Source organism: Oryctolagus cuniculus, chromosome 19 (assembly GCF_051225735.1).
Source record: "Oryctolagus cuniculus isolate XC-2025 breed Fujian yellow rabbit chromosome 19, ASM5122573v1, whole genome shotgun sequence".
In the NCBI taxonomy this organism is placed as follows: Eukaryota; Metazoa; Chordata; class Mammalia; order Lagomorpha; family Leporidae; genus Oryctolagus; species Oryctolagus cuniculus.
In genome coordinates this window covers 66,961,291-66,985,457 of record NC_142885.1, presented here as the reverse complement: position 1 = coordinate 66,985,457, position 24,167 = coordinate 66,961,291, and the positions used below count along the sequence as shown (strand labels likewise).

Below are 24,167 nucleotides of genomic sequence, written 5' to 3'. Positions count from 1 at the left end.
TAACTTGTAACACAGATCTTGGTGTTCACCTTGACTTTTTGATTTCTTTGATCCTTTTTTTTTTTTTTGATAGGCAGAGTTAGACAGTGAGAGAGAGACAGGTCTTCCTTCCGTTGGTTCACCCCTCAAATGGCTACTACGGCCGGTGCGCTGCACTGATCCGAAGCCAGGAGCTAGGTGCTTCCTCCTGGTCTCCCATGTGGGTGCAGGGCCCAAGCACTTGGGCCATCCTCTACTGCACTCCCGGGGCACAGCAGAGAGCTGGACTAGAAGAGGAGCAACCGGGACAGAACCGGCGCCCCAACCGGGACTAGAACCTGGGGTGCTGGTGCCGCAGGTGGAGGATTAGCCAAGTGAGCTGCGGTGCCGGCCCCATCTTGTCTTTACGCCCTTATTTGTACAGCCTCTGCCCCTTGGGGCCTGCCTTGCTGGACTCCTGCAAAGGGGCCCAGGAGTGGTCTCTCTCTATGGTCTTTGATCTGCCCCTGGACCCTACTGCTTGGCCAAGGTCACAAGCCTTTTTGATGCCTCTCTCTGTCTTGCCAGCTAAACATTCTTGTAGATAAGGCCTCCTTTTATGAAAGTCTCTGATCTTATTCTAAGACATCTGTTCATTTCAAGTATGTTTTTTCAGGTCTGTACTGGGTGCTAGGCACCTGTGCTTCAGTGCCCTGTCCAAGTGCCACAAGTGAGTGATGTCATACAATCATGTCATACAATCCTTAAAATAGCCTTCTCATAGGGACTTTGCTACTGTCCTGCAGTACAGATATGGAAACTTGGGCCATCCTCCACTGCCTTCCCGGGCCACAGCAGAGAGTTGGACTGGAAGAGGAGCAACCGGGACAGAATCCGGTGCCCCAACCAGGATTAGTACCCAGAGTGCCAGCGCCACAGGTGGAGGATTAGCCTAGTGAGCCGCGGCACCAGCCCATATCCTTTTTTTTTTTTTTTTAAAGACATAGAATTCAAACATGCATCTCTTCTGGTAATTCAGTACATCCTCATGGTACTGTTTGTAAAATATGCATAAAATCTTTGCCACTCTATCCTAACTTCCATTGTGTAAATCATCACCACCTTTGGGGCCAACGTGTAGTAGAAGTGTCTCCTCATACGTTTCCCTACTTGCAGTGGTCCATTCTCCATGCATTCACCTGCATCAGTTTCTGGATTGCGACATTTTCATAGAGGAATGAAATTCAGACCCCTCGCTGTTTGTCATTTGCCCTGTGCTTATGTTCCCTGCTGGTCTTCATGCATCTACTCTGTCCATCAGCCTCTCCAGTCACACCTCTGTACCCCTGCATGAGCTGTTTCCTTTGGCTAGAATGCCTTCAGCCTCTTCCTATGTTGAAAACAAACAAACAAACAAACAAACAAAAAAAAACAACTGGGGCCGGCGCCGCGGCTCACTAGGTTAATCCTCCACCTGTGTCGCTGGCACCCCGGGGTCTAGTCCCAGTCGGGGCGCCGGATTCTGTCCCGGTTGCCCCTCTTCCAGGCCAGCTCTCTGCTGTGGCCTGGGAGTGCAGTGGAGGATGGCCCAAGTGCTTGGGCCCTGCACCCACATGGGAGACCAGGAGAAGCACCTGGCTCCTGGCTTCAGATCAGTGCAGTGCGCCGGCTGCAGTGCTCCAGCTCCGGCGGCCATTGGAGGGTGAACCAACGGCAAAAGGAAGACCTTTCTCTCTGTTTCTCTCTCTCTCTCTCTCTCTCTCTCTCTCACTGTCCACTCTGCCTGTCAAAAAAACAAACAAAAACAAAAGCTGGTGTGCATCTTTTAAGATGCAAATCAAGCATAATTTTTTAAAATAGGCTGAAATGTGCCTCCTGCATTTAGGGAGCCCAGCACAGTTTAACTCTTCTGTCATTTGTTATAGTAATTATAATACTGGTTTATAATCTAATACTTAGTACTTTTAAACTTTATTTTACTTTTTTTTTTTGAGAGAGAGAGAGGGAGGGAGAGAGAGAAATCTTCCATCCATGGTTCACTCCCCAGGTGACTGCAATGGCCAGGAGCTTCATCTGAGTCTCCCACATGGGTGGCAGGGAAGCAAGCACTCAGGCCGTGCTCCACTGCTTTTCCCAGGTGCATTAGCAGGGAGCTGAATTGGAAGTGAAGCAGCCAGGACACGGACCAGAGCCCATGTGGGATGCTGGCACTGCAGGTAGCAGCTTTATCCACTAGGCCACAACACTGGCCCCTCCAGTACCTAGCTCTTACCTTCGTACTGCAATAGACTTAAACAGTTTTGTATCTCAAGACCTGAAACGGTTCTAGAATGCTGTGGGACATCATTCACACGCATATGTAATGTTAAAAGTTTGAATCTGTCAGTCAGAGCTCTGTGAACTTCTTATGTGGGGAGATGTCTGCATGCCCATAAAATGATCCCCTGGTGCCAGAGAACTTTATCTCCTTAGCAGTCAGAGTTTGGACTGTGCTCCTCACGGGCTGGTCCAGCAGCGTGCTTCGTGAAAGATCGTGAGCCACAGGGAAGAGGTTTATTCATCCCTAGTTGGAATGTTTTCATTTCTCAAGGCAAAGGAAACTGAGGACTCCTTTGCAAACTCACTGTGAGCTGTGCAGTCCCAGCTGGGTTTGGAGATGCTAGTAGGGATGCATGGTGTGGCTGGGATGTTGCAGGAAATGACGTTGCAAAAAGAAGTCTGGGGGCTGGCGCTGTGGCATAGCGGGTAAGCCTGCTGCCTACAGTGCTGGCTTCCCATATGGACACCACTTTGAGACCCAGCTGCTCCACTTCCGATCCAGCTCTCTGCTATGACCTGAGAAAGCAGTGGAAGGTGGCCCAAGTCCCCTGCACCCACATAGGAGACCTGGAGGAAGCTCCTGGCTCCTGCCTTCAGATTGGCATAGCTCTGGCCATTGCAGCCATCTGGGGAGTGAACTAGCAGATGGAAGACCTCTCTCTCTCTCTCTCTCTGCCTCTGCTTCTATGTAACTCTGCCTTTTAAATAAATAAAATAAATCTTAAAAAAAATAGAGAAGTATGTAGGGGAGGAGAAGGACCATAGAACTAAGGAAGAAAGCTTTAGTGGCCAAGGTGACATCATTCCTCATCCCTGGCTTCTTCTGAGTACAGACTTCTTCAAGAGAGATTTGTTTATTTGTTTGAGAGTCAGAGTTGGAGAGAGACATCTTCCATGCTCTGGTTCACTGCCCAGGTAGACACAACGGCCAGGGCGGAGCCTAGCCAAAGCTAGGAGTCAGGAGCTTCTTCCAGGTCTCCCACGGTGATAGCAGGGGCCCAAGCACTTGGGCCATCTTCCACCACTTTTCCCAGGCCATTAATAGGGAGCTGGATCAGAAGTGGAGCAGCCGGGACACAAACCAGTGCCCATTGGGATGCCTGTGTTGTGGCTTTACTTGCCATGCCACATGCTGGCCCTGCACAGACTCCTGCCTCTGCTTGTCTCCCTTTGCCTCCCTCATTCTTCTCAGTTCTCCCACCAGCACCCCACCTCTCATTACTTCTCTGTAGAATGCTACTCTTGAGCTGTCATCCGACTACCTCATAGTATACCCAGTCTTCCAAGTCCAGCTCTTCTTGAACTTCAATGCTCTATCTCTTCCCAGTTTGTAATTTCCAGGGGAAGCTTCAGCTTGACCAGATAGGGGTATCTGTCTAGGAGAGGCACAGCTTCTCTGAGAAACCTACTCGGGTCAGGAAAGCGATTGGCAGCCTTGCAGTGGACATGGTGGGAGACGTGGCTGAGTTTGACTCCGTGTGTCTAGAGGTGGACATGGGGCAGTGTAACTGAGTTATATTCTGTGTCTCTAGAGGAAAGTGAGGTGGAGAAACTGACAGAGCTGTGTTCTACCATCTCTGGAGCTTCTTCAGCCTCATTCCGTGCTGGTTCCAGCCCAAATCATGTTAACAGAATTTGGGGGCGCATTGAAGCATCTCCATGCTTCATTTCTTGGGGGATGCACTGCTCACACTTGTCAGGTGAGTTGATTTGGGGAAAAGAGTGACCAGTGCTTCCGTTGATGATCTTGTGTCCTGCAAACACTGCATCCATCTTCCTGTTTAGGAAACACAGGACTAATTGTTACAAGGAAGATAACAAGAGCCTCTGGGGATATGTCCCAGTAACTTTCCACTTTTGTGAGGTGTGTGCTGGTGTAACACACACCAAGATACCAGTGGTACCATGTTCCTCTCCCTACTGTCTGCCCTAGGGCCCCAAGACATACTACAATACCTGGAAATAAAATGTCTCTCCTCTTTCTTAGCTGTCACAGCTTTTAACTCAAATCTTATTTCTAGTCCTATCTACTTATCTGGTCATTTATAAGCTTGCTTTCTGAGTTGCTGTTGGCAGGGTACGTGTCTGCCTCATGTACACACTGTGAATCAGATGGCATGTGTTCTGTCAGTCTTGGAGTGAAACAAAATCAGAAAACCGATCTATGTAACAATAAATGGTAACAACCCCCGAATCCAATCTTTATAAAGCTCCCATTACCATCCTCTCTCCATTGCATCACAAAACTTCTTTCCTGCGCAGCAGTGACAAAAATCTGTTGTGTTCTTGTTTATCTTCCCCACTAGAGCATAAACTCCACCATGGTTACGATTTGGGTGTCTTGTTTACCTAAAAATACTGAAAATAAATAAACATCGTGGAAATAAACAAAGACCCACCAAATAAGACCAAAAAGAGCCTATTCATTCAGAATTCCATTGTACAAAGGAGTCAGCCATCATCACGTGTGTTTCGGCAGAAATTCATAGGCAGAGGAGGAGGGAAGACTTTAGGGGTGCCTGATTGGAGGCATGGGGGATTCGCAGGTATCTTAACTTAGAAGAGGGGTGTTTGGGGGATTGGTTGGGTGTGCATGTTTGGCTTTCTCTGGTTGGTCTTACGTTGGAATTGGGGACAAAAATAGGAGTAAGTCATTCATCAAGTCCTGGTTGCTTTCTAGCCAACCTTTACAAGGACTTTGACTGGTGTCCTGGACCACTTTCTAGAGCTAGTGGTTTGATTTCCAGTCGTTCTGACTTGCAGATAGCAGACTGGCTTCCTACACTGCCTGCTGTAAATTGTGGGTCAGTGTTCTCTTTGTAAGTATGGCCTCACCATTGTCCATTTGCCTGTTGAGTCTCTTGTTGACATGGGGGAAGAAGAAAAAAGAAGTAGGGAGGACTGGAGGAAGGGGTGGGGGAGGAAAAACATCAAGGATGTCACAGTACTGTGGTTCAGTTTCATTACCCAGCTTCCATTCTGAACACTCTAATCCTGTTCATGCCAACAGCAGCTCATTCCAGAGCCTACAAGGTGTCTGTTTTCAGCACCCTTTATTCAGAGCCCGTCATCCAAAGCTACATGTAGCACAGTGAACAAGAAAGAGTTGCTTTTGCTGTCATTGGTCCCTACAAGAGCAAGAAGGTTTTGAGGAGGCACTTAAAGAATTTTCAGTTTTCAGTTGTGCAGAAGCCATTGTTCAGGTAATTTAACATTGATTTCAGTTTAAAAGGCAATTAAGACAAAATGGGCAGCCACTGGCCACTTAGGTTAAATAAGCTTAGATTTAAATTGCTCCCCAGTACCACCTTTGTTTCCTGTGTTTGAGCTTTTCCCTGTTAATTTAGGATGCACTGGTATGATTGTCCAAGTGAGGCAGGTGGGTGGAAGAGGGAACCTGGCCAGGGAGATGGTTATTGAAGGAAGAAATCATTTTCCAGAAACTGTTCTCTGGGTGAGACAGGTTCATTTTTGTACTGTCTCTGGGAACATGTGGAATTTCTGGCTTTCAGTGTGAAAACCTAACAGTGGTACCCACTTGTTGATGCACCACTTTGACTTCTAGGTCTTAAAACTGAAACAGTGAACAGAGATAAACTCATAACCTTGTGGACAAGGATGTTCCTTACATTGTTATTTAACTTTGAGTAATATTAGGGTAAAATACCAAAAGTGATGCTGTAATTTTTTAGAAAGACTTTTAAATTTTATTTGAAAGGCAGAGTTCTAGATAGAGAGGTTGACAGAGAGAATCTTTCATGCCCTGGTTCACTCCCCAAATGGCTGCAATGGCCAGGGCTTGACCAGGCTGAAGCCAGAAACCTGGAACTCCATCCAGGTTTCCCACAAGCGTGGCAGCGGCCCAAGCACTTGGGCCATGTTCCATTGCTTTCCCAGGAGCATTAGCAGGGAGTTGGATCAGAAGTGGAGCAGCCAGAACTTGAACAAGCATTCATATGGGATGCCAGTGTTGCAGGTGGCTGCTTAACCCACAGTACCACCACACTGGCCACAATGTTATAATTTTTTGTTATTGCTACAGCATATAATGTTCACAATATATTTCAGAATGAAAAGACTATCAGGTAGTTTATGATAAAATGTCAATTGTGTGCCTATGTTTCTTTGTTGCTTTTGGTTGCCTCTGCAGAATAAAATGTCTGACTTGGATGGGATTGCCATGAGATAGTGCCTGTAACTGTCTTTGGATGGTTTAGTAATGACTGATTTTTCCTGTGCTTTGCCAAATTTTCCCAACTTTCCACAGCAAGTGTTCATTGGTTTTAACGTTGTAAAGTATTTTGAAAATAACACTTGCTTGTTGTGATGCCAGAAGAAGAACATGGCTCTCAGGTGTGTGCTTGATCCGTGCCTGCTCGAGGAAGAGGCTGTGTGCACCTGCTGTGTCACCAGGAGGGGGCAGGGATGCTCACTTTCAATAATTTGCTTATTGCCTGAAGAAGGTCCACTATGCATCATTAAGGGAGGCCCTTCACCTGGCCTTGGTTTAAAGTTGTAAACTGTTGTGTAGGGAATGCTTTGAAAATACGCCCAGGTGATTCACGCATTTGGGTATCAGGAAATATGGTCACTTACCAGAGACCAATGTAGAGCTGATGGGACCCATTTAGGAACAGAACCACAAGCAGCCCTCCATAAATCGCATGCTCTCCACTCTCAATACGCTTCATTAAGCTCACCTTTCTTAATGCAACTGGATTATTAGGTGTCAGGACAAAGAAAATCATTAGGTACCACTGTTCTAATCCTGCAAAGTTCCAATGTGGTTGCTATGTAATTTTATTTTTTTTCAGTTAGAGCCTGCTTTCTGCTTTTCTAAGGAAAATATTTCCAAACTGGTAAAGAAGCAATATTACCGTATTGTGAGGCATATCTCAGTGGGTCATTACCATAACTTCTAGCAGAAAGGATAATCTATGTCGCATTTTACTTCAAGGATAAGATTGATTTTTATAAAAATCTTTAGTGCATTGAGGCTTAGCCATTTTTTTTTTCCTGTGAAGAAGCAATTAGATGCTGGAGTTTTTCAAAATTCTTAGGAGAGTGTAAACCAAACCATGATGTTTTCCTTTCAGAAGGTTTTATCATGTAGTGTTTGAAGAGAAAAGGCAATCTTGGGTGAGGAAAAGGACATTGGCCCCATGGCAGGCATAAGTGCGCATGTGGTCTAGAGTTTCTGCCCTGTTCTTATGTTTGCATCCATTTGGAAAGCTGATAAATATAGGGGAAATAGCAAAGAAAGAAATAATAAACACCCATATCTCTACCACTAAGAACTCTGCACTCTGATTGGTTTTCTCCAGGTATGTGTGCACACACGCACACAACTTATCCTCTTCAAAAGTCAGGTAGCAGAGACACACAGGGAGAGTTCCCGTCTGGTGGTTTACTCCTTAAATGTCTGCAGTGGACAGGGGCTGTGCTGAAGTGGAGAACTAGGAGCACCGTCCAGGTCTCCCACTTGTATGACAGAGAACTGCTGCCTCCCAGAGTCTGGACTGGTAGGAAGAGGGACTCGGGAGCTGGAGCCAGGAATCAAACCCAGGAACCCTGATACAGAACCTGAGCAACTTCATCAGTATCTTTACTGCTAGGCCAAACACCCCTACCCCACGCTTTTATAAAATTATGTACCTTTTACAATTAAGACAAGGCATGCATTTTTAGAAGTTTCATAGACAAACTTTAAAAATGAGTCAAACTGGCCGGCACCACGGCTCACTAGGCTAATCCTCCGCCTGCGGAGCCGGCACCCCAGGTTCTAGTCCCAGCTGGGGCGCTGGATTCTGTCCCGGTTGCTCCTCTTCCAGTCCAGCTCTCTGCTGTGGCCCGGGAAGGCAGTGGAGGATGGCCCAAGTGCTTGGACCCTGCACTTGCCTGGGAGACCAGGAGGAAGCACCTGGCTCCTGGTTTCAGATCTGCGCAGCGCGTTGGCTGTGGTGGCCATCTGGGGGGTGAACCAACCAACGGAAGGAAGACCTTTCTCTCTGTCTCTATCTCTCACTGTCCACTCTGCATGTCAAAAAAAAAGAGTCAAATGCCTGATCAGAATATTTTAAACTTTGGAGCATTTAAGCTTTTCTTGTGCAAGGCTAGATATCTCTTCTGTGAAAAGTCAATTCTGTAGCTACAGAGCAGAAGCAGCTGCAGACAGTGCAGACAAATGGCTACAGCGTGTTTTGAGAGAACTTCATTCAAGGAGATATTGAAAAAAGTTATTTAACTAGTTAGCTTGAAAGGCAGAGTAACAGAGGGAGAGAGATCTTCTTTCTGCTGGTTCACTCCCAAATACCTGCAACAGCCAGAGCTGGGCCAAGCCAAAGACAGGAGCCAGGAACTCCATCCAGGTCTCCCACATGGTGGCAGGGGCCCAGGTACTTGGACCACCCTCTGCTGCTTTCCCAGGTGCATTAGCAGGGAGCTGCGTCATAAGCGGAGCAGTGGGACCTGAAACAGCTCTCCGATATGGGACGCAGTGTTCTAGGCCACTCCTCATCCCGCTGTGCCACAATCCCAGCCCCTTGGAGTGACTTAATTTGAATTTACTTTATTTTTGACGTGTTATGAAATATTCTTCCCTAGATTTTTAACTGTTTAAAATATCAAATCAGGACCGGCATTCTTGCACAGTGGATTAAGCCTCTGCCTGCAACTGAGCATGAGTACTGCTTTGAGTCCCAGCTGCTCTACTTCCAATCCAGCTCCCTACTAATGTCCCTAGGAAATCAGTGGAAGATGTCCCCAAGGACCTGGGCTCCTGACACCTGCGTGGGAGACCCGGATGGAGTTCTTGGCTCCTGGCTTTGGCCTGGCCCAGGCCTTACCATTATGGCCATTTGGGGAGTGAACCAGCAAATGGCAGATCTCTTTCCTCTCTAGCCCTCCCTTTCCTCTCTCACTCTTCCCCTAACTCTGCCTTTCAAATAAATAAATCTAATATAAAGTATTTAAGATCCATTTCTATGTAATGGCAATGGCTGAATTTGACTTTCGGGTTGTAGTTGGTCAGCTCTTGTTCCACACATGGATTCACAAGTATCTATCTACAGAAAAATCTGTATCAAGTTATTGTATTTTAAAGAGTTATTTATTTGAAATAGTGACATTGACAAAGAGAGGAGAGAGAGAGAGAGAGAGAGAGAGAGAGAGAGAAGATCTTCCATCTTCTGTTTCACTCTGCAAATTCCCCCAACAGCCTGGGTTAAGCCGAGTTGAATCCAGGACCTGGGAATGAGGAGCTCAATCTTGAAGCTCAAGAAACTTGGACTCGAGCCGGCGCCGTGGCTCAATAGGCTAATCCTCCACCTTGCGGCGCCGGCACACCGGGTTCTAGTCCCGGTTGGGGCGCCGGATTCTGTCCCGGTTGCCCCTCTTCCAGGCCAGCTCTCTGCTATGGCCAGGGAGTGCAGTGGAGGATGGCCCAGGTGCTTGGGCCCTGCACCCCATGGGAGACCAGGAAAAGCACCTGGCTCCTGGCTCCTGCCAGGATCAGCGCGGTGCGCCGGCTGCAGCGGCGGCCATTGGAGGGTGAACCAGCGGCAAAGGAAGACCTTTCTCTCTCTGTCTCTCTCTCTCACTGTCCACTCTGCCTGTCAAAAAAAAAAAAAAAAAAAACTTGGACTCATTAGATGAAACTGGGTCAGAAGTGCAAGGAAGCTGGGACTCGAACCAGGCACTCTGAGATGGAGTGTGGCTGTTCCACATGTCAGCTCAGCCTGTATTATTTTACTTATGCCTTTTCTTTTGTAAGTGATATAGTATATAAGTCACTCAGGACTTGCATTTTTATTTCAGTATGTTTATTGAGCAACATCTGTAGAAAGAAACTTCAACAAGTTTGTGGAAACCGGGATTAGAGCAGATTATTTTGTTTCAAACATTTTAAAATCTATGCATGGTATTGCTTCCAAGTGAATTTTTCAGGAGCCTTTTGAACAACCCTTGTATGCAGGGATTTCATGTTCATTTTACACCAGAATGAAACCATCTTTTGATTCCTGTTTCTGGGAACATGATGAAGCATCCTCATAGATGTAGTTCTGTAGAGCATGGATCTTTACCACCGTCTATGCACAGGCATGTATACGTGTGTGTGTATAATAATCAGTTGGTTGACATTTAGCCAACCCTTTTCGCTGATGTATAGTATTCCATCACAGGATGTGCCATATAATTTTGTCCTTCATATGAGTTCATTTTGTTTGCCACTTTTTTCCCTGTTCAGAGCAGTGGTGCCCCTTGTATCCTTATGTACAGGTGCTGTCACGACAGGCGTCAGAGGTAGAACAGTTCTGTTACAGAGGTCACTGGTCAGTCAGGCTTCTCGAATGCTAAGATTGGTTTGTGCTGCCAGTGGGAGGCACTTCTCTCATTCTTGGTGTCGGAGGACCCCACCCATTGCCTAGGAGCCAGAAAACTGCCTTTTTCTGTGCCTCACATCTGTAGCTGCAGACATATGCGTGTGTCCTTATTTCCCTTTGGGTGAGGCAGACACTGCTTTAACTCTTTGCTGTGCCACTTACACATGAGACTGGCAATTTATATCAATAACCGGGTCTAGCAACATCTGCCAAGGTTGTCACAGTCTGAGATTAAATGGCCATATGTGCAGAGAACACGGGGACAGTGGGGCTGTAATTAGGGTTCGCCTTCTCTCCACCGACCACCCTCCCCCCACCCCCGCCACGCATCATTTCGAATAACCTTGCTTTTGTGAACTGATTTGTGGCTCTAATTATCCCGCTGAGGATACCAGTTTGTGCTGTAATAATAGTGACTCTGTATGTTTGTGAGTTTCTGCAATTGCCAAGAGCATTCTGCTTAAGCTGAACTCTGAATACCCTTCTGCTTGTGTTACCGGGTGCTGTTGGAGAAACGTGTCCATGCGGGAATACCAGTCCCTGGTAGAAGTTCACTTTTAAAATAATCAGGCAGGGTGGTGTAGCAGGCATCATCCTTGCAAAATAAAGTTTCACCTACTATTAGCTGCACCTGCTGAAATGCCAGTGCACCCAAGAAAGGCAAGCAAAGAAAACCCACACCTGTTTTTCTAGAGTCCAACAGGAGCGAGTTCAACAGGACATGAATGCTGTGTTAAATCTGCACTTCATGCACAGGAGGGGAGAAGCCCTCATGATGTTGGTATGACTAAGATGGACGACAGTTACGTAAGGACTTGGCATGCTTCACAAAAACCTGGAAGTAGTGCTTCTGAATGTGGAGCTGTAATAACTGTGAAAATAAATATTTGAAAGATTTATTAGCGTTTTAAAATTTGCTTGCTAATATATAAAATCCTAATCAGCTGTGCCCAAGGCCTTTGACTAAAAGCTATCCAGCAAGATGCCACAGGATGCAATGAATATTTCATTGTTTGTGAAATATAGGGTGGAGGTACATATACAGACACACACTCCACGTTTAGATCCTTCCTGTTCTGATAAGAGCTTGAAGAAGCAAGGCCATCCCTCCACCCCAGTTTTTACTTACTATTTAAGAGGAAAAAAAAGGAGCTCCCATCTGCCGGTTCACTCCCTGACAGCCTGCAACAGCTGGGTCTGGACCAGGCCAACGCTACAAGGCTGGACTTTAATTTCAGGCTCCTATGTGGGTGGCAGGGACCCAAATACTCCAGCTGTCATCTGCTGCCTCCCAGCAGGTGTATTAGCTGGAATCCAGAATCTTGAGTGGAGCCAAGACTTGAACCCAGTATGTCTTAAAGAAATAGATTTATTTATTATAAGGTGGAGAGAGAGAGGGAGGAGGGGGAGAGAGAGAGACAAAGAGACATAGAGAATGAGAGAATGAACGAATTTTCCATTCACTTCCATTTGCTCTCCATATGGCCATAACAACCATGGCTCAGCCAAGTCAAAGCCAGGAACCGTTAATTCAATCCCCATTTCCCACTTGCACGGCTGCCACCCAGCCTCTGGGACCATCCTCTGTTGCCTTTCCAGGTGCATTAGCAGGAAGCTGGATTGGAATCGGAGCAGCCAGGACTCAAACTGGTGGTCCAATATGGTACGCTGACATCAGAGTGGCAGTGTACCCCACTGTGGGACTCTTGTTATGTGTTAACCGCTAGGCCCCAGACCTACCCCAGGAAGCCTAGTCTAACACAGATGATTTGTAGTTCTGACTGCGATGACGGCAAAGAAAAACTACGTAGCCTACGTTCAAAAGCCTCACTTCTTCAGCCAATCAATTGTCTGGTCCCTACTGCCAGTAACACTTCAGCTGAGGATCGTTAGGCTTTTGTTGAACGGGTAGAAGTTTAGAGTAGAATTGTGATCCTTGAAGCCTGCGGAGAGCAGATGGGAGGAGGGCAGAGAGGCAGGGTATTGGTCCAGTTCTGAGTTTACAGATAGACAGAAGTAGGACTTTCTGGTGTTGGGCATGGTGGGATGACTATGGTTAACAATAATGCACTATGGGGGCTGGCGTTATGGCACAGCGGGTTAAACCATTGCGGGTGACGCTGGCATCCCATATGCCTGTAGAAGCTCCTGGCTCCTGGCTTTGGCCTGGCCATTGTGGCCATTTGGGGAGTGAACCAACAGATGGAAGAGCTCTCTGTCTCTCTCTCCCTCTTTCAAATAAATTTTTTTAAAAATGCAGTATTTCTCTAAAAAATAAGCCTACAAGATTTTGCATGCTTGCACCACACGGAACTGTTAACGTTCGAGATGGCAGGTCTGTTTATCCTGGCTGGACACTGCGCAGCGCGTACCCCATCAGGAGCTGCAGTATTTCAATAGTCAGTCATTCCCATTTAACAACAGCCACAAAAACAAAAACAAAAACAACGCAGACCGGCGAGGACTTGGGAAAAGGAAAATTGGACGCCACCGTCATTAGGTGAATTCATTTTAGAAGGCGCTCTTTGAGTTCAACAGCCACATATGTTTTCCTTTTGAAATCGGAGGCAAACTTCAGTACGGAACGCGGAAAAAGGCTCGAGACCCCTCAGGGCTGACACCCCCATCAAACGCACCTGCTTCCTGGGGGCGTGGCCGAGGCTGGCGGTTCGGCAGCGCGCGGGGCGCACGTTGGGGCGCCGGGCCGTCCCTTCTGCGCTCGTGTCTCCGCGTGAAGTAGCGTAGTGGAAGCCGCGAACAGCGTCCCGTGGCCGTCCCGGAGAATGCGGGAGTAGCGTAAGTAATTGGAAGTGCTTAGATCCCGCCTGTAGACGATTCATGGCTCGCGAGTTGAAATTGGCTGTCAAGTGCGGACCCGGGGGACCGCGCAAGGTGCCCTATTCTGTCATGTGGTCCATATTTAATGCTTGGAAGAACAGGGGAAGGGGCACGTGCGAGAGAGTGGGGGAGAGAGCGAGCGGCAGAGCGAGCGAGCGAGCAGGGAGACAGCGCGAGCGAGCCGCCAGCCCGCGCGGCTCTGTGAGCGCTTCGGGAAGCGTGTGCAGGCGGGACCCCGCAGCCCAGGCCTCCGCCGCCTCGCCTAAGCCTTAGGACTTTGCCAAGATCTCCGCGCGTCCGAGTCGGACAGCGTTTCGGCGCTGCCCGAGGCCCGCGGCGGGGACGCCGGGCCCGGCGCCGCCTCCCTTTGTGCGCGCCCGGGACTTGATTGCCGCCTGGCTCCGGCTGCTCGCTCGCGCGCCCGCGCGCCCGGGTCCGTTCTGCACCTGCGGCGGCCGCGCCCGGCGGCTCCACGCGCGGCCCCAGTCATTTGCATTGCTCGCACGTGGGCGCCGCGCGCCGCGGCCTCGGACCTGCCCCGGCGCGCAAACAGGAGGCACTCGGCCGCCGACCATGAAATCCTGGCAGCTGATCGCGGTCGTGGGAGATGCCCTTCAGGTAGGGCGAGCGCCGAGGGCCCCGCGGAGGGCGCTGCCAGGGGAGCGGAGCCGGCTGCGGGAGGGCGTGCAGGCGGGGGCGGGCGGCAGGGGGAGGAGTGTGCGAGCCGATATTCGGAGCTGCTGGTTGCCGAGTCCAGCGTTGGCGCGCAGAAGGCGGCGGCGGCGGCGGCTGCTGCGTGAGCGCCTCCAGGGCAGCCGATCAGGATCCGGGCAGCCCAGCTCGGCGGCGATGGAGCGGCGCGTCCGCGTGTGCGGCGCGTGAGCGGGGCGCGGTACGTGAGCCCGGCCTGGGGACCACGCGGGCTTGCTCGGAGCTCGGAGGCCGAGGCGGGTCCGTTTTCTTTACCGCCTGGAAGTTAGCGGGCAACTTCCCGGCTCCTCGCTCCTGGGCTGCGGTTCCGTTTGCGCCCGGCGGTGGCGAAGCGAGGGGAGGAAGGGAAGGGGGCGTATCCCCAACCGATGGGGGAAGTCCCCGTGGGCTGCGCGTGGATTTGCAGGAGAGGCGGCAAGGCCGATGGCGCGAAGTTGGCGCGGGCGTGCGTGTGCGGGGCGCGTCCGTGTGGACGCGTCCGCCGCTTGCCTTCGCGGTCGCGCACCGAAGGGAGGCTGAATTCAGGGGCGCACTGCGCGGCGCTTGGGCTCCGACTTGGGGCGCTGGCACGCCCGGGGTGAGAGCTACCCGAGCGGGGAGTCCGCGGCGCTGTGGTGCGTTACCCTCTTGGCGCGGCAGTTAGGCGCGGGTATTTGCAGATAGGCTGGTGTCCGGCGGGACAGCCTCGGGCGTGGAGGACCCCCACCGCCACCACCCCGCCCTGGGAGTCGTAGCCTTAGCGCAGCTCCGCGGCCGCTGTTCTCGGATTGCTGTGAAATGGAGGGCTTCTTCCCACTGGAGAGGGACCCGTGGAGGGAGTGCTGAATCTAGAAGTTTCGCAGGCGGTGTCAGGAACGCGTGCCTGGATGCTGGGCTCCAGAGGCGCTTCCGGAGCCTCCCCGGAGCTCTCGCCACAGGCCCGCTGGTGGCGCAAAAGTGGAGAAGCCAGAAGGGACCCTGCCGTCCTGTCTGTGCCTTGGGAGTCGTAAGTTGTTGGGTTGTCCCCCGTCGGTCATCCGATGGCGCCCTGGGGAACCCGAAGGCTGTGAGTCACACTGGCCCCTGTGGGCTGGCTGGGGTGACGTCCGAGGGGGTCGGTCTTCAGGGAAGTCGGTTGACTCGACTGCTGACCCCTGCTGACCACTGCTGACCGCCGGGGTTCAGGAGGTTTGGCAGCCTCCGCGGTCTCCATGTGAGCAGTAGCTCTCCCCACTCTGCGCACACTTGTGGTGGCCGCCACGTTAGGGACCCGCCACCATCACAGGTGCTTCTCTGCAGAGTTGGGGTACCTCGGGTCTCCCCCATTCCATTCCTCGCCTGCCTTAGCCTCCCCCTTCTTCTGCTTTTCCCTGTTCTCCTACCGGGGGCGCAGACTTCCCAGGTTTCTTGTGTAATTTTTGTTGGTGATGAATTCTGTGTTTTGTTTTTTTTTTCCCTTTGCTTTTGGGAGTCTCTTCTCACTTGAAAGAGTTGTTTATTCTGAGTCAGCCTCACTGTACACTGCTCTTCAGAAAAAGAAAGAAACGTGAATATTCAAACTTTTCTTGTCATTTGCTTTCAAGCAAGCAGATGCACTGTTGGAAAGTGCTTGATCTCCATGGAGAAGACCGGGTTCTTTTCTCTGTGCCTACCAAGGGAGGTGTTTATACAGAAGCGCTGGGCGCCCGTCGTGACTTGAGCGGCCGGAGCATATTTCTGCTGGTCTCTCTCGGAACGTGGTCCCTCTGCCTTCGGTGTCCCCTGATACTTGTTGCCCTGTTGGAGTCTGGGTTCGTTTTAATCTGCGTTGACTTGAGTGTAGTGAAGATCACCCTCGGTGTTGACTGGCGGCCCAGCCTTCTTACGTGTAACAGAAATAATGGCTGGCTTTTTCTTCTTGATTGTGCTTCTCTTTTACTTGGCTTTCTTCCCACGGGGAATATGATGCAAAAGTCGAAGTGCATCTCAGGTCGAGGGCGTTTGCTATGATTGTCAGCCTTGGGGTCGCAAGGTTTTGATACCGTGCGGCTACCTTTATTCACGTTTTAGGTGTGTTGTTGTGTTTCAGAAGTGGACTTTGGGTATTCATTGTCTTGCGTTTTATCATGAGAGCCTGGTTAAATAAGCATTCCAACGTCCAGTGGAAGATAAATTTAGTCTTGTTTTCTTCATGCATTTAATTTTTATTTTAGGCTTTGAGCACAGTAGAAAATCTAGAGAGGTGGAGAGAGGCCACAAAAAGGAAGAAAATTTATCAAGTAGTAATACAGCTACTGTGATTTAGTGTACTTTGGTTTGGCTTTTTTTTTTTTTTTAATTTCAGGTCTGTTAGTCTCAAGTTATCCCAAGAGGGGGACTAAGGTAAGTTCTGCTTAAATTCCATGAAGAGTACCTTGCAAGAAGTTCTTTCTACAGACTCCAGTCTCCATCTTGTGTTGCTTTTGCAACAAACATAAACACAGTGTGTTGAACCATCACAAGGTAGCCCATTAAAATGCACAAGCGCTGTGTGTTAATCAAAGATTTAAATAACAGAAGTAAAGGATGCATGCACAGGAAAAAGCAGGTGTCCTTCAAAATTCTTTGATTTTGGACTTTGTTAGGTTGCAGATCAGGAAACTTGTGGGTGCGACTGAGCGTCGCGTCTGTTCATATTTATGGGCATATGCGTTTATCTGTTTGCATCCCTTCATTTTCACGCACGGCTGAACACTGGTATGTGTCATGGACAACGGTGAATGGAAGCAAGCACACGAGGGAAGGAAGGCTCTTGCAGTCATGTGCTTTCGTGTGTCTGAATTCTATCGTGGAAAACCAAAGTGGGAGTCCTGCAGCCTTGGGGTCCCTGTTGGGCCCCAATGCTGCCACAGCAGAAAGCAAGTCTGCCTTGGAAAGTCAGCATTTCCCACGCAGTGCTTAGCTTGGAAGCTCTTGTTTATTAAATTATTCAGTAACTATGTAATGTTGCAAACAGTTTTCAGGGTTCTTTTAATTAATAAGAGTAAACTTTATGTGAAAAGTTCCGGGGTTTCTGTGTGCGTGCGCCTCTGCCCACAAGGCCGAAACAGCTTGTGTCAGCTGTAGCAACTCGTTTTTGATTCAGCAAAACTAGGTTATGAATTCAAGCAATTAAAAATGACAAAAAGCCCAATTTCACTGCCTAGATTAATATGCTTCCAATTTTTCCTGCTCCATAAAAATTTCAAAGAGTTCTTTCTGAGTAGGTGCTTGCATAACCTATAGGGTAATGGAAGGCCCCCGTTTCACATTTGCTTATGATGTCTGGATACTTTGATGTCGCACACGTAAATAGGATCAATTGGATGTTCGTGACAATTTTGTATTTGCAAGTTCTCATGAAATTATCTCAGTGGAGTTGAAAGGCAAAGGAAGAAGAGCAGTGGTGAGTTCCCTTACGGTTATTGATGGAGAAGCATCTCTGGGCTATTGGCAGTGTTCTGCAGGCCTGGGAGACTTCTTGGGAAGCGAGAAGCATGAAGACTGCTTGCAGCTCCCAGAGATGGCAGTGAGATATTTATCTTCTTCCCTTACGCAGTGGGGGTGGGTGGGAAGGCATGCTTATTACTCTTTCTCTCTACAAAAATGAAGTCTGGATTCATGCTCATCTACTTGGCCAAAGCTCACTGCTCTTCAAAATGGGCTGTTCTATGTACTCAGTAATTAGTAGTCAAAATTAGCCACATCGAATGGCCCGCAGTTTTGGGTTAGTTGGCTCAGTTTTCTAACCTGGCTTGACTTAACTCAATCTCTCACAGCATGGACGCACACACACACACAAATCAGGAGGCTGTCACTCAATGGCATTTATCCCCCACATCCCAGTACAAACAGCACTGAGCAGGCACATCGCGGTACTCTTTGCCCCGTGTGTCTGCTTTCCAAGAGAAGGTCTTAAGAACTTGACCTTGGGGCCAGCGCTGTGGTGCAGCAGGTTAACGCCCTGGCCTGAAGCTCTGGCATCCCATATGGGTACCGGTTCTAGTCCCGGGTGCTCCACTTCTGATCCAGTTCTCTGCTATGGCCTGGGAAGGCAGTGGAAGATGGCCCAAGTGCTTGGCCCCTGCACCTGCATGGGAGACCAGGAGGAAGCACCTGGCTCCTGACTTCAGATTGGCACAGCTCCGGCCGGTGCAGCCAGTTGGGGAGTGAACCAGTGGATGGAAGACCTTTCTCTCTCTCTCTCTCTCTCTCTCTCTCTCTCTGCCTGTCCTCTCTCTGTGTAACTCTGACTTTCAAATAAATGAATCTTAAAAAAACAACTTGGGAAAGCCTCTGCCAGCCTCTTCTCTTCATCATAGTTCCTCTCTGCATTTGCTACCTTGCTGATGGTGCATCTTCTTGTGTCATTGAAGTCTTGGCTTCTGTGGAGGTCAGCTGCTTGTCTGCTAGAAAGTTGGACCCGTCGGTTTTGTCTGTTGTAGTGTTTTGAATGTGTACTTAGAGCCCTCCCTCTTCTGTTATAAAGATGGGGATGAAGAGGTGACAACTTGGCAAGTGTAACAGTAGCGACACCGCCAGGCTGATTGCTGCTTGAGCGCTCACTGCTTGCACGTAGCTGTGACCTAGGAGCTCCAGTGTACATCTTCCGGTCTGATCTACAACCTGTGAGGTAAGTGTCTCTGTGCCTAACTTAGAGATGGAGAAGCAATCGGAAAGGTTTCTCGGAATGAGAAAAAGCAGTCACAGTCTGGATCTTTCAGATTGCAGAATACGAAGATAGCATGGAAATACAGCAACCTGTGAGATTAGGTGCACACAGTCAATGGCTGGCACTGTGGTGCAGTGGGTTCTCCTTTGGGAGTTCTTGATTCGAGTTGTGGCTGCTCTTCTTCCGATCCAGCTTCCTGCTAATGTGCCTGGGAAGACAGCATCTGTTGGCCCAAGTGCTTAGACCCCTGTGACCCACGTTGGAGACCCAGGTGGAGATCCTGGTTCTTGGCTTTGTCCTGATCCAGCCCTGGCTGTTGTCATTTTCGGGGAATGAACCAGCAGATGGAAGGTCTTTTCCTTTATTCCTCTGTCCCTCTTTGTCTTTCAAATACAAAAGTCAGTGAGTCATTTAAAAAAAAGATGCGGGAAATCAACACTTAACAGATACTCTGAGCTTTTGGCACTCAAGTAGGAGCATTTTCCTACCCCAACCCGAGACGACAGTTGGCCATATCTGGTGGAGACTTGGTTTTCACAGGTGAGCTGGGGTTGCTGCTGCCATCTGGTTGGCAGGGACAGGAAAGGCTGCTAACCATCTGTGCACCTCCCAAAAATCAAACCCAAAGACTGATGTGGCCCAGAATATTCCATAGTGCCTTGGGTGAATGATGGCACGGTAAGCAACATCAGGGACAGTGAGATACCAGGAGGGTTTTTCAGAAGCGCACAAAAGATGCACATTTTGAGAAAACTGTATGTGATATTCTAAACTATTTTACACCAAAATAAACAGCTTTTTTTTTACAAAAAGAAAAAGATTTATTTATTTGAAAGGCAGAGAATGAGGGAGCTCTTCCAACAGGATCACTACCCAAATGGCCACAACAGCCTGTACTTAGGCCAGGCTGCAGCCAGGAGCTGGAGCAGCTTCTGGGTCTCCCACGTAGGTACAGGGGCCCAAGCACTTGGTCCATCCTCCGCTGCTTTCCCAGGCCGTTAGCAGGGAGCTGGATTGGAAGTGGAACAGCTGGGACTCCAACCAGTGCCCATGTGGGATTCCAGCATTGCGTGTGGAGCCTTAAGCTTCAGCGCTACCGTGCCAGCCCCCTAAACTTGGCTTTTACTCCCATTGTTCCCTGGACTATTTGAAGTATCTTCCAATACGTGTGGTCTGATTTTTCAAGGCAGTGCAGAATATCAGTTTCACTTATTAAATTTTGAAAATCTCTGGGTGTGGTGAATAGGATGATCACGCACAATGAGCCATCCCCGTTTCTTGACAGTCAGACGTTAGAATCGGCACAGCTGCTTGCTGTGGACGACTCTCCTCGTGGACATGACACGGGCCTCTGTGATTCAAGTGCATCTTTTCCCGGCTTCACTCAGCGTCTCTCCAGCAAGTGCTGGACAGTGGGATCTCTCTGCCTGGTGTCGGTGTTCACCAGAAGGGGAATAGAACATCAGTCAGTGAGTCTTGGGACTGCGATTCTGAGAACATTCTCATGATTTTTTTTCCCTTCCCCCTCAGTATTCAAACAGCGTTGCTTTCTTCTGCCTTTAAAGATTCGGTATATGGGTTTGTTTGTTTAAATAAACACTTCCGTAGTGTTTCATGTCTGCCAAGCATTGTTGTAAATACTTTAAAATATTAATTCTTAACACACGACGAGGAAGTTTGTATTGTTAGTTAACTGTATGCAGAGAAGTTGAGTGATTGGCCTAAGCTTTGGGGCAGCTGGGATGTCAGTCTCCATCTCTGACCTCCGGACCACTTTCCCGTGTTCTTGACTACTTTGAGTCTCTCAGCATTCAGAAGTAGAATTGTTGATGTAACATCTCCAGCTGAGTTTTGAAATGGACATTTCTTATTTTGAGGTGGTCGATTATACATACATGATGAGAAATATCACATGGCCCCATAAATACATACATTTTTATGTACTACTGAAAAATTAAAAAAAAAAGAACCAAGCCATTTTTGAAAAAAAAAAAAAAAGAATCGGTAATGCCCATACCTGTGTTTTTCATTGATTGGAGTGGCAGAGAAAGCAAGAGAGTGAGCAGGGAACAGAGAGACAGATGAGCGCTTCTAACCCCCCGGGCTACTCCCCAGATACCCAGGGACTCAGTCTGGGCTTCTGATACAGACGGTGGGGACCCACCCACTCGAGCCACCGCTGTTGACTGCTGGAATCCACGTTAGCATGAAGCTGGAGTTGGGAGCCAGAGCTGAGAGTCCCACACAGGCACCCGAATGTAGGATGCGGGCGTCTGAGCGCCAGGTGAAGCGCCTGCTGCCTGTTGTTCACTGTGTGCGTTTTGACCAGGGTCAGGAGGATTATTGACTTCTCTGTCCTGTGGCCTCCTACAATAACAAAAACCACCGAAGGAAAACATTCATGTTCAGAAACGTACAGTCTGCAGCACGAAGACTTCCATTTTATTCCCTATTTAATGGTGGTGTTAGAAAAACAGAAGTTACCAACTACATCTTCTAGGAAGTCTTTAAGAAGCTTAACTCTTGGCTTTCCTGGTGCTCTTCCCATTCTCCAGGGCATCCCGGGTGGTCCATGCCAGGGGTGTGGTGAATACAGGCCCAAGACTTCAGTTTTGCCTTTTCTGCACATTTGGCCTTGGGAAGGCCCATACCTATCTCATTATCTGCTGAGTTTTGGGCTTGTCGCAAATGCTGTGAAAAGAAAAACAATTCAAGTAGATTTTTAAATACAAGTGCCAGTTTACAGATTTTACTCTACTTTAAATGAAAAAAAAAAAATCTTTTGCAAGGATTCAGTTCAGTACCTATATATGGGGTGCCCAGAAAACCAAGGTGGCAGTAGAGAGCCTCAGGGAACTCTAGTTTTTTGCAATGAGTAAGTGTTATGTGTTTTTAAAAGTTTCAAGGGTATGAATGGATCTGTGCTTTCAAGGGAAATGTCTTTTTTTTTTTTAAGATTTATTTTTATTTATTTGAAAGAGTTAGAGAGGTAGAGAGAGAGTGAGAGAGAAAGGTCTCCAATCCGCTGGTTCACTCCCCAAATGTCCACAATGGCCAGAGCTGAGCTGATCAGGAGCCAGGAGCTTCCTCTGGGTCTCCCATGTGGGTGCAGCCATCTGCCGCTGCTTTCCCCAGGCACAGTAGCAGGGAGCTGGATCGAAAGTGGAGCCGCCAGGACTAGACCCAGTGCCTGAATGGGATGGCGGCGCTGTAGGCTGGGGCTTTAACCTGCTGCGCCACAGCGCCGGCTTCGTGTTTGATCTTGAACCCAAGCTCTGTACAGTGGGGAGCTGAGACCTGACCGAGGGTGGTTCCACGCTGGCTGTGTACTGAGCGCTCTGATTCTCAAGTGCCTGTTCCCTTGGTGCAGGTACGTGGGCGTCTGCTGGCTGTGGCTGCCCTAGGAGAGGTCGGAGGTGCTTGAGCGCATCTCGCAGGCATGGGCTGCATTTTCCTGAGGCTGAGTCACACGCTTTTTGTTGTCATTTTGTTTTTAATCCTGAAACATGGAGTCTCATTCCTGTGCACGTTGGCCACGGAGCAGTACTGCAGCCAACAAAAAGGGCTTTGAATGCCCCATCCTACTCCAGGGATAGTCTGAGAACTGGGAGCGAAGTGGAGGCCATTGCTGCTCTTCCTGTGTGTTTCAGGCCCAGTGAGCTCGCATTTGAGTGAAGAAAGCAAACGGCGAATCCCATTTCAGAACTTTTAGAAGGCTGATGTTAGGTCCGTTATTGTCAAAAATGTCCATTTTAAGTTCAGTGCATTGAATTAACCTTTGTGGAATATTTGTTCCAAGTGTTGGCTCAGGAAGGAAATGGTTTAGCATGACACTGTAGTTTGTTGTTCAGTGGTAAAATGGAAGGAAAACATAGGGTTAACATCCAGAAAGATTCTGTTGATGTTGGCTGTTAGTTTCCAGTTGTTAACTTTATTTGTTTTATATTTAAATAAACGTGTGTGTGTGTTCTGCTTAATTGACTAAAGGAAAGAAAGAATGGAAAATTGTTTGGAAAATAGCTATTTTGATTCCATATCTGGTGGAATAGGTTTTAACATATTTTCTCTTCTTAGTGTGAATCTGTTTTTAGAAATAAAGATGAGGGCCGGCGCTGCGGCTCACTAGGCTAATCCTCCGCCTAGCGGCGCCGGCACACCGGGTTCTAGTCCCGGTCGGGGCGCTGGATTCTGTCCCGGTTGCCCCTCTTCCAGGCCAGCTCTCTGCTGTGGCCAGGGAGTGCAGTGGAGGATGGCCCAAGTGCTTGGGCCCTGCACCCCATGGGAGACCAGGAAAAGCACCTGGCTCCTGGCTCCTGCCATCGGATCAGCGTGGTGTGCCGGCCGCAGCGCGGCGGCCATTGGAGGGTGAAACAATGGCAAAAGGAGGACCTTTCTCTCTGTCTCTCTCTCTCATTGTCCACTCTGCCTGTCAAAAAAAAAAATAAAAAATAAAAAAATATAAAAAAAATAGAAATAAAGATGAGTAGTGATAAACTCTGTAGGCTGTTAAAAGGGTGTATTAACAACAGGGAAATGGGTTTTGCCTGAGTCCTCACTGTGAAATGTCCCAGGGAACTCGACAGGTGGTTACATTTTAAGTGGTCAAGGTTTCAAATTCTGCTGATAAAAAAGAAACAAGATTTTACTGTCAAACGCTAGGTAGATGCTCACCTTACAGAATTATTATTACTGTTCTTACTGATGTTGCTTTTCTTTTTAAAAAAATATTTATTTGAAAGTTAGTTTTAGACAGGAGAGACAGAAATGTTCCATCTGCTGGTTCACTCCCCAAATGGCTGCAATGAACAGGGCTGGGCCGAACTGAAGCCAGGAGTTTATCCAGGCCTCCCCCGTGGGTGGCAGAGGCCCAGCGACTTAAGCCGTCCTCTAATGCTCTCCCAGGTGCAGAAGCAGGGAGCTGGATCGGAAGCGGAGCTGCCAGGACTTGAACTAGGGCTCACGTGGCAAGTGGCTTCACTCATTGTGCCACAGTGCTGGCCCCTCAGACTGTCTTTTCAAGTGTGATGCCCCATACATCACGCTAAACTGCAGATAGGCATTCTTGACCTGAATACCCTCTTAGTGCCCTACGAGGCTGGGGCTCTTTCACGAGGAAAGATGGGGATGGTTTTTCCAGAGTTAACAACAGATATTGAATAGAAGGCGCAGGGACCAAGCTTGAAACTGTTGACTTCTGAGCCCATTCTCCCCTTGATTTGACTCAAAGTCATAGGAATCATTCTTCTAACATTGGTAAAAGTAATTAATCTGACATCAACGAGACTTGTTTTGCCTTCAGAAGTCTTTGTGAC

At 48.7% G+C, this 24,167-nt stretch overlaps 1 protein-coding gene and 2 long non-coding RNA genes across 7 annotated transcripts in view; 1 reads left to right on the top strand and 2 right to left on the bottom strand.

Annotated features, from left to right (window-relative positions):
* Positions 1-24,167, top strand: part of RBFOX1 (RNA binding fox-1 homolog 1) — a 1,595,659-nt gene that overhangs the window by 435,906 nt on the left and 1,135,586 nt on the right. The window contains exon 1 of one of the 5 annotated variants that reach the window (XM_089321248.1): positions 13,121-13,454. The exons of 2 other annotated variants lie outside the window; for them this stretch is intronic. Coding sequence is in view for 1 of the 3 variants with exons in the window: in XM_070063965.2 (XP_069920066.1) it covers positions 14,070-14,114 (45 nt within the window). In the remaining 2 variants the exon portion in view is untranslated. Of the gene's footprint in view, positions 1-13,120; positions 13,455-13,497; positions 14,115-14,229; positions 14,389-24,167 lie in introns of those variants that run through there. 2 more of the 5 variants (XM_070063965.2, XM_089321247.1) reach the window with 2 other exon arrangements.
* LOC149120636 (uncharacterized) overlaps positions 1-24,167 on the bottom strand; it is a 1,089,735-nt gene that overhangs the window by 89,011 nt on the left and 976,557 nt on the right. The window lies entirely within an intron of this gene.
* LOC149120639 (uncharacterized) lies at positions 11,410-13,435 on the bottom strand. Its single transcript, XR_016225950.1, has 2 exons — positions 13,295-13,435; positions 11,410-11,529 (listed from the first exon to the last, which is right to left on the bottom strand). It is a non-coding gene; the product is annotated as an uncharacterized LOC149120639 (long non-coding RNA).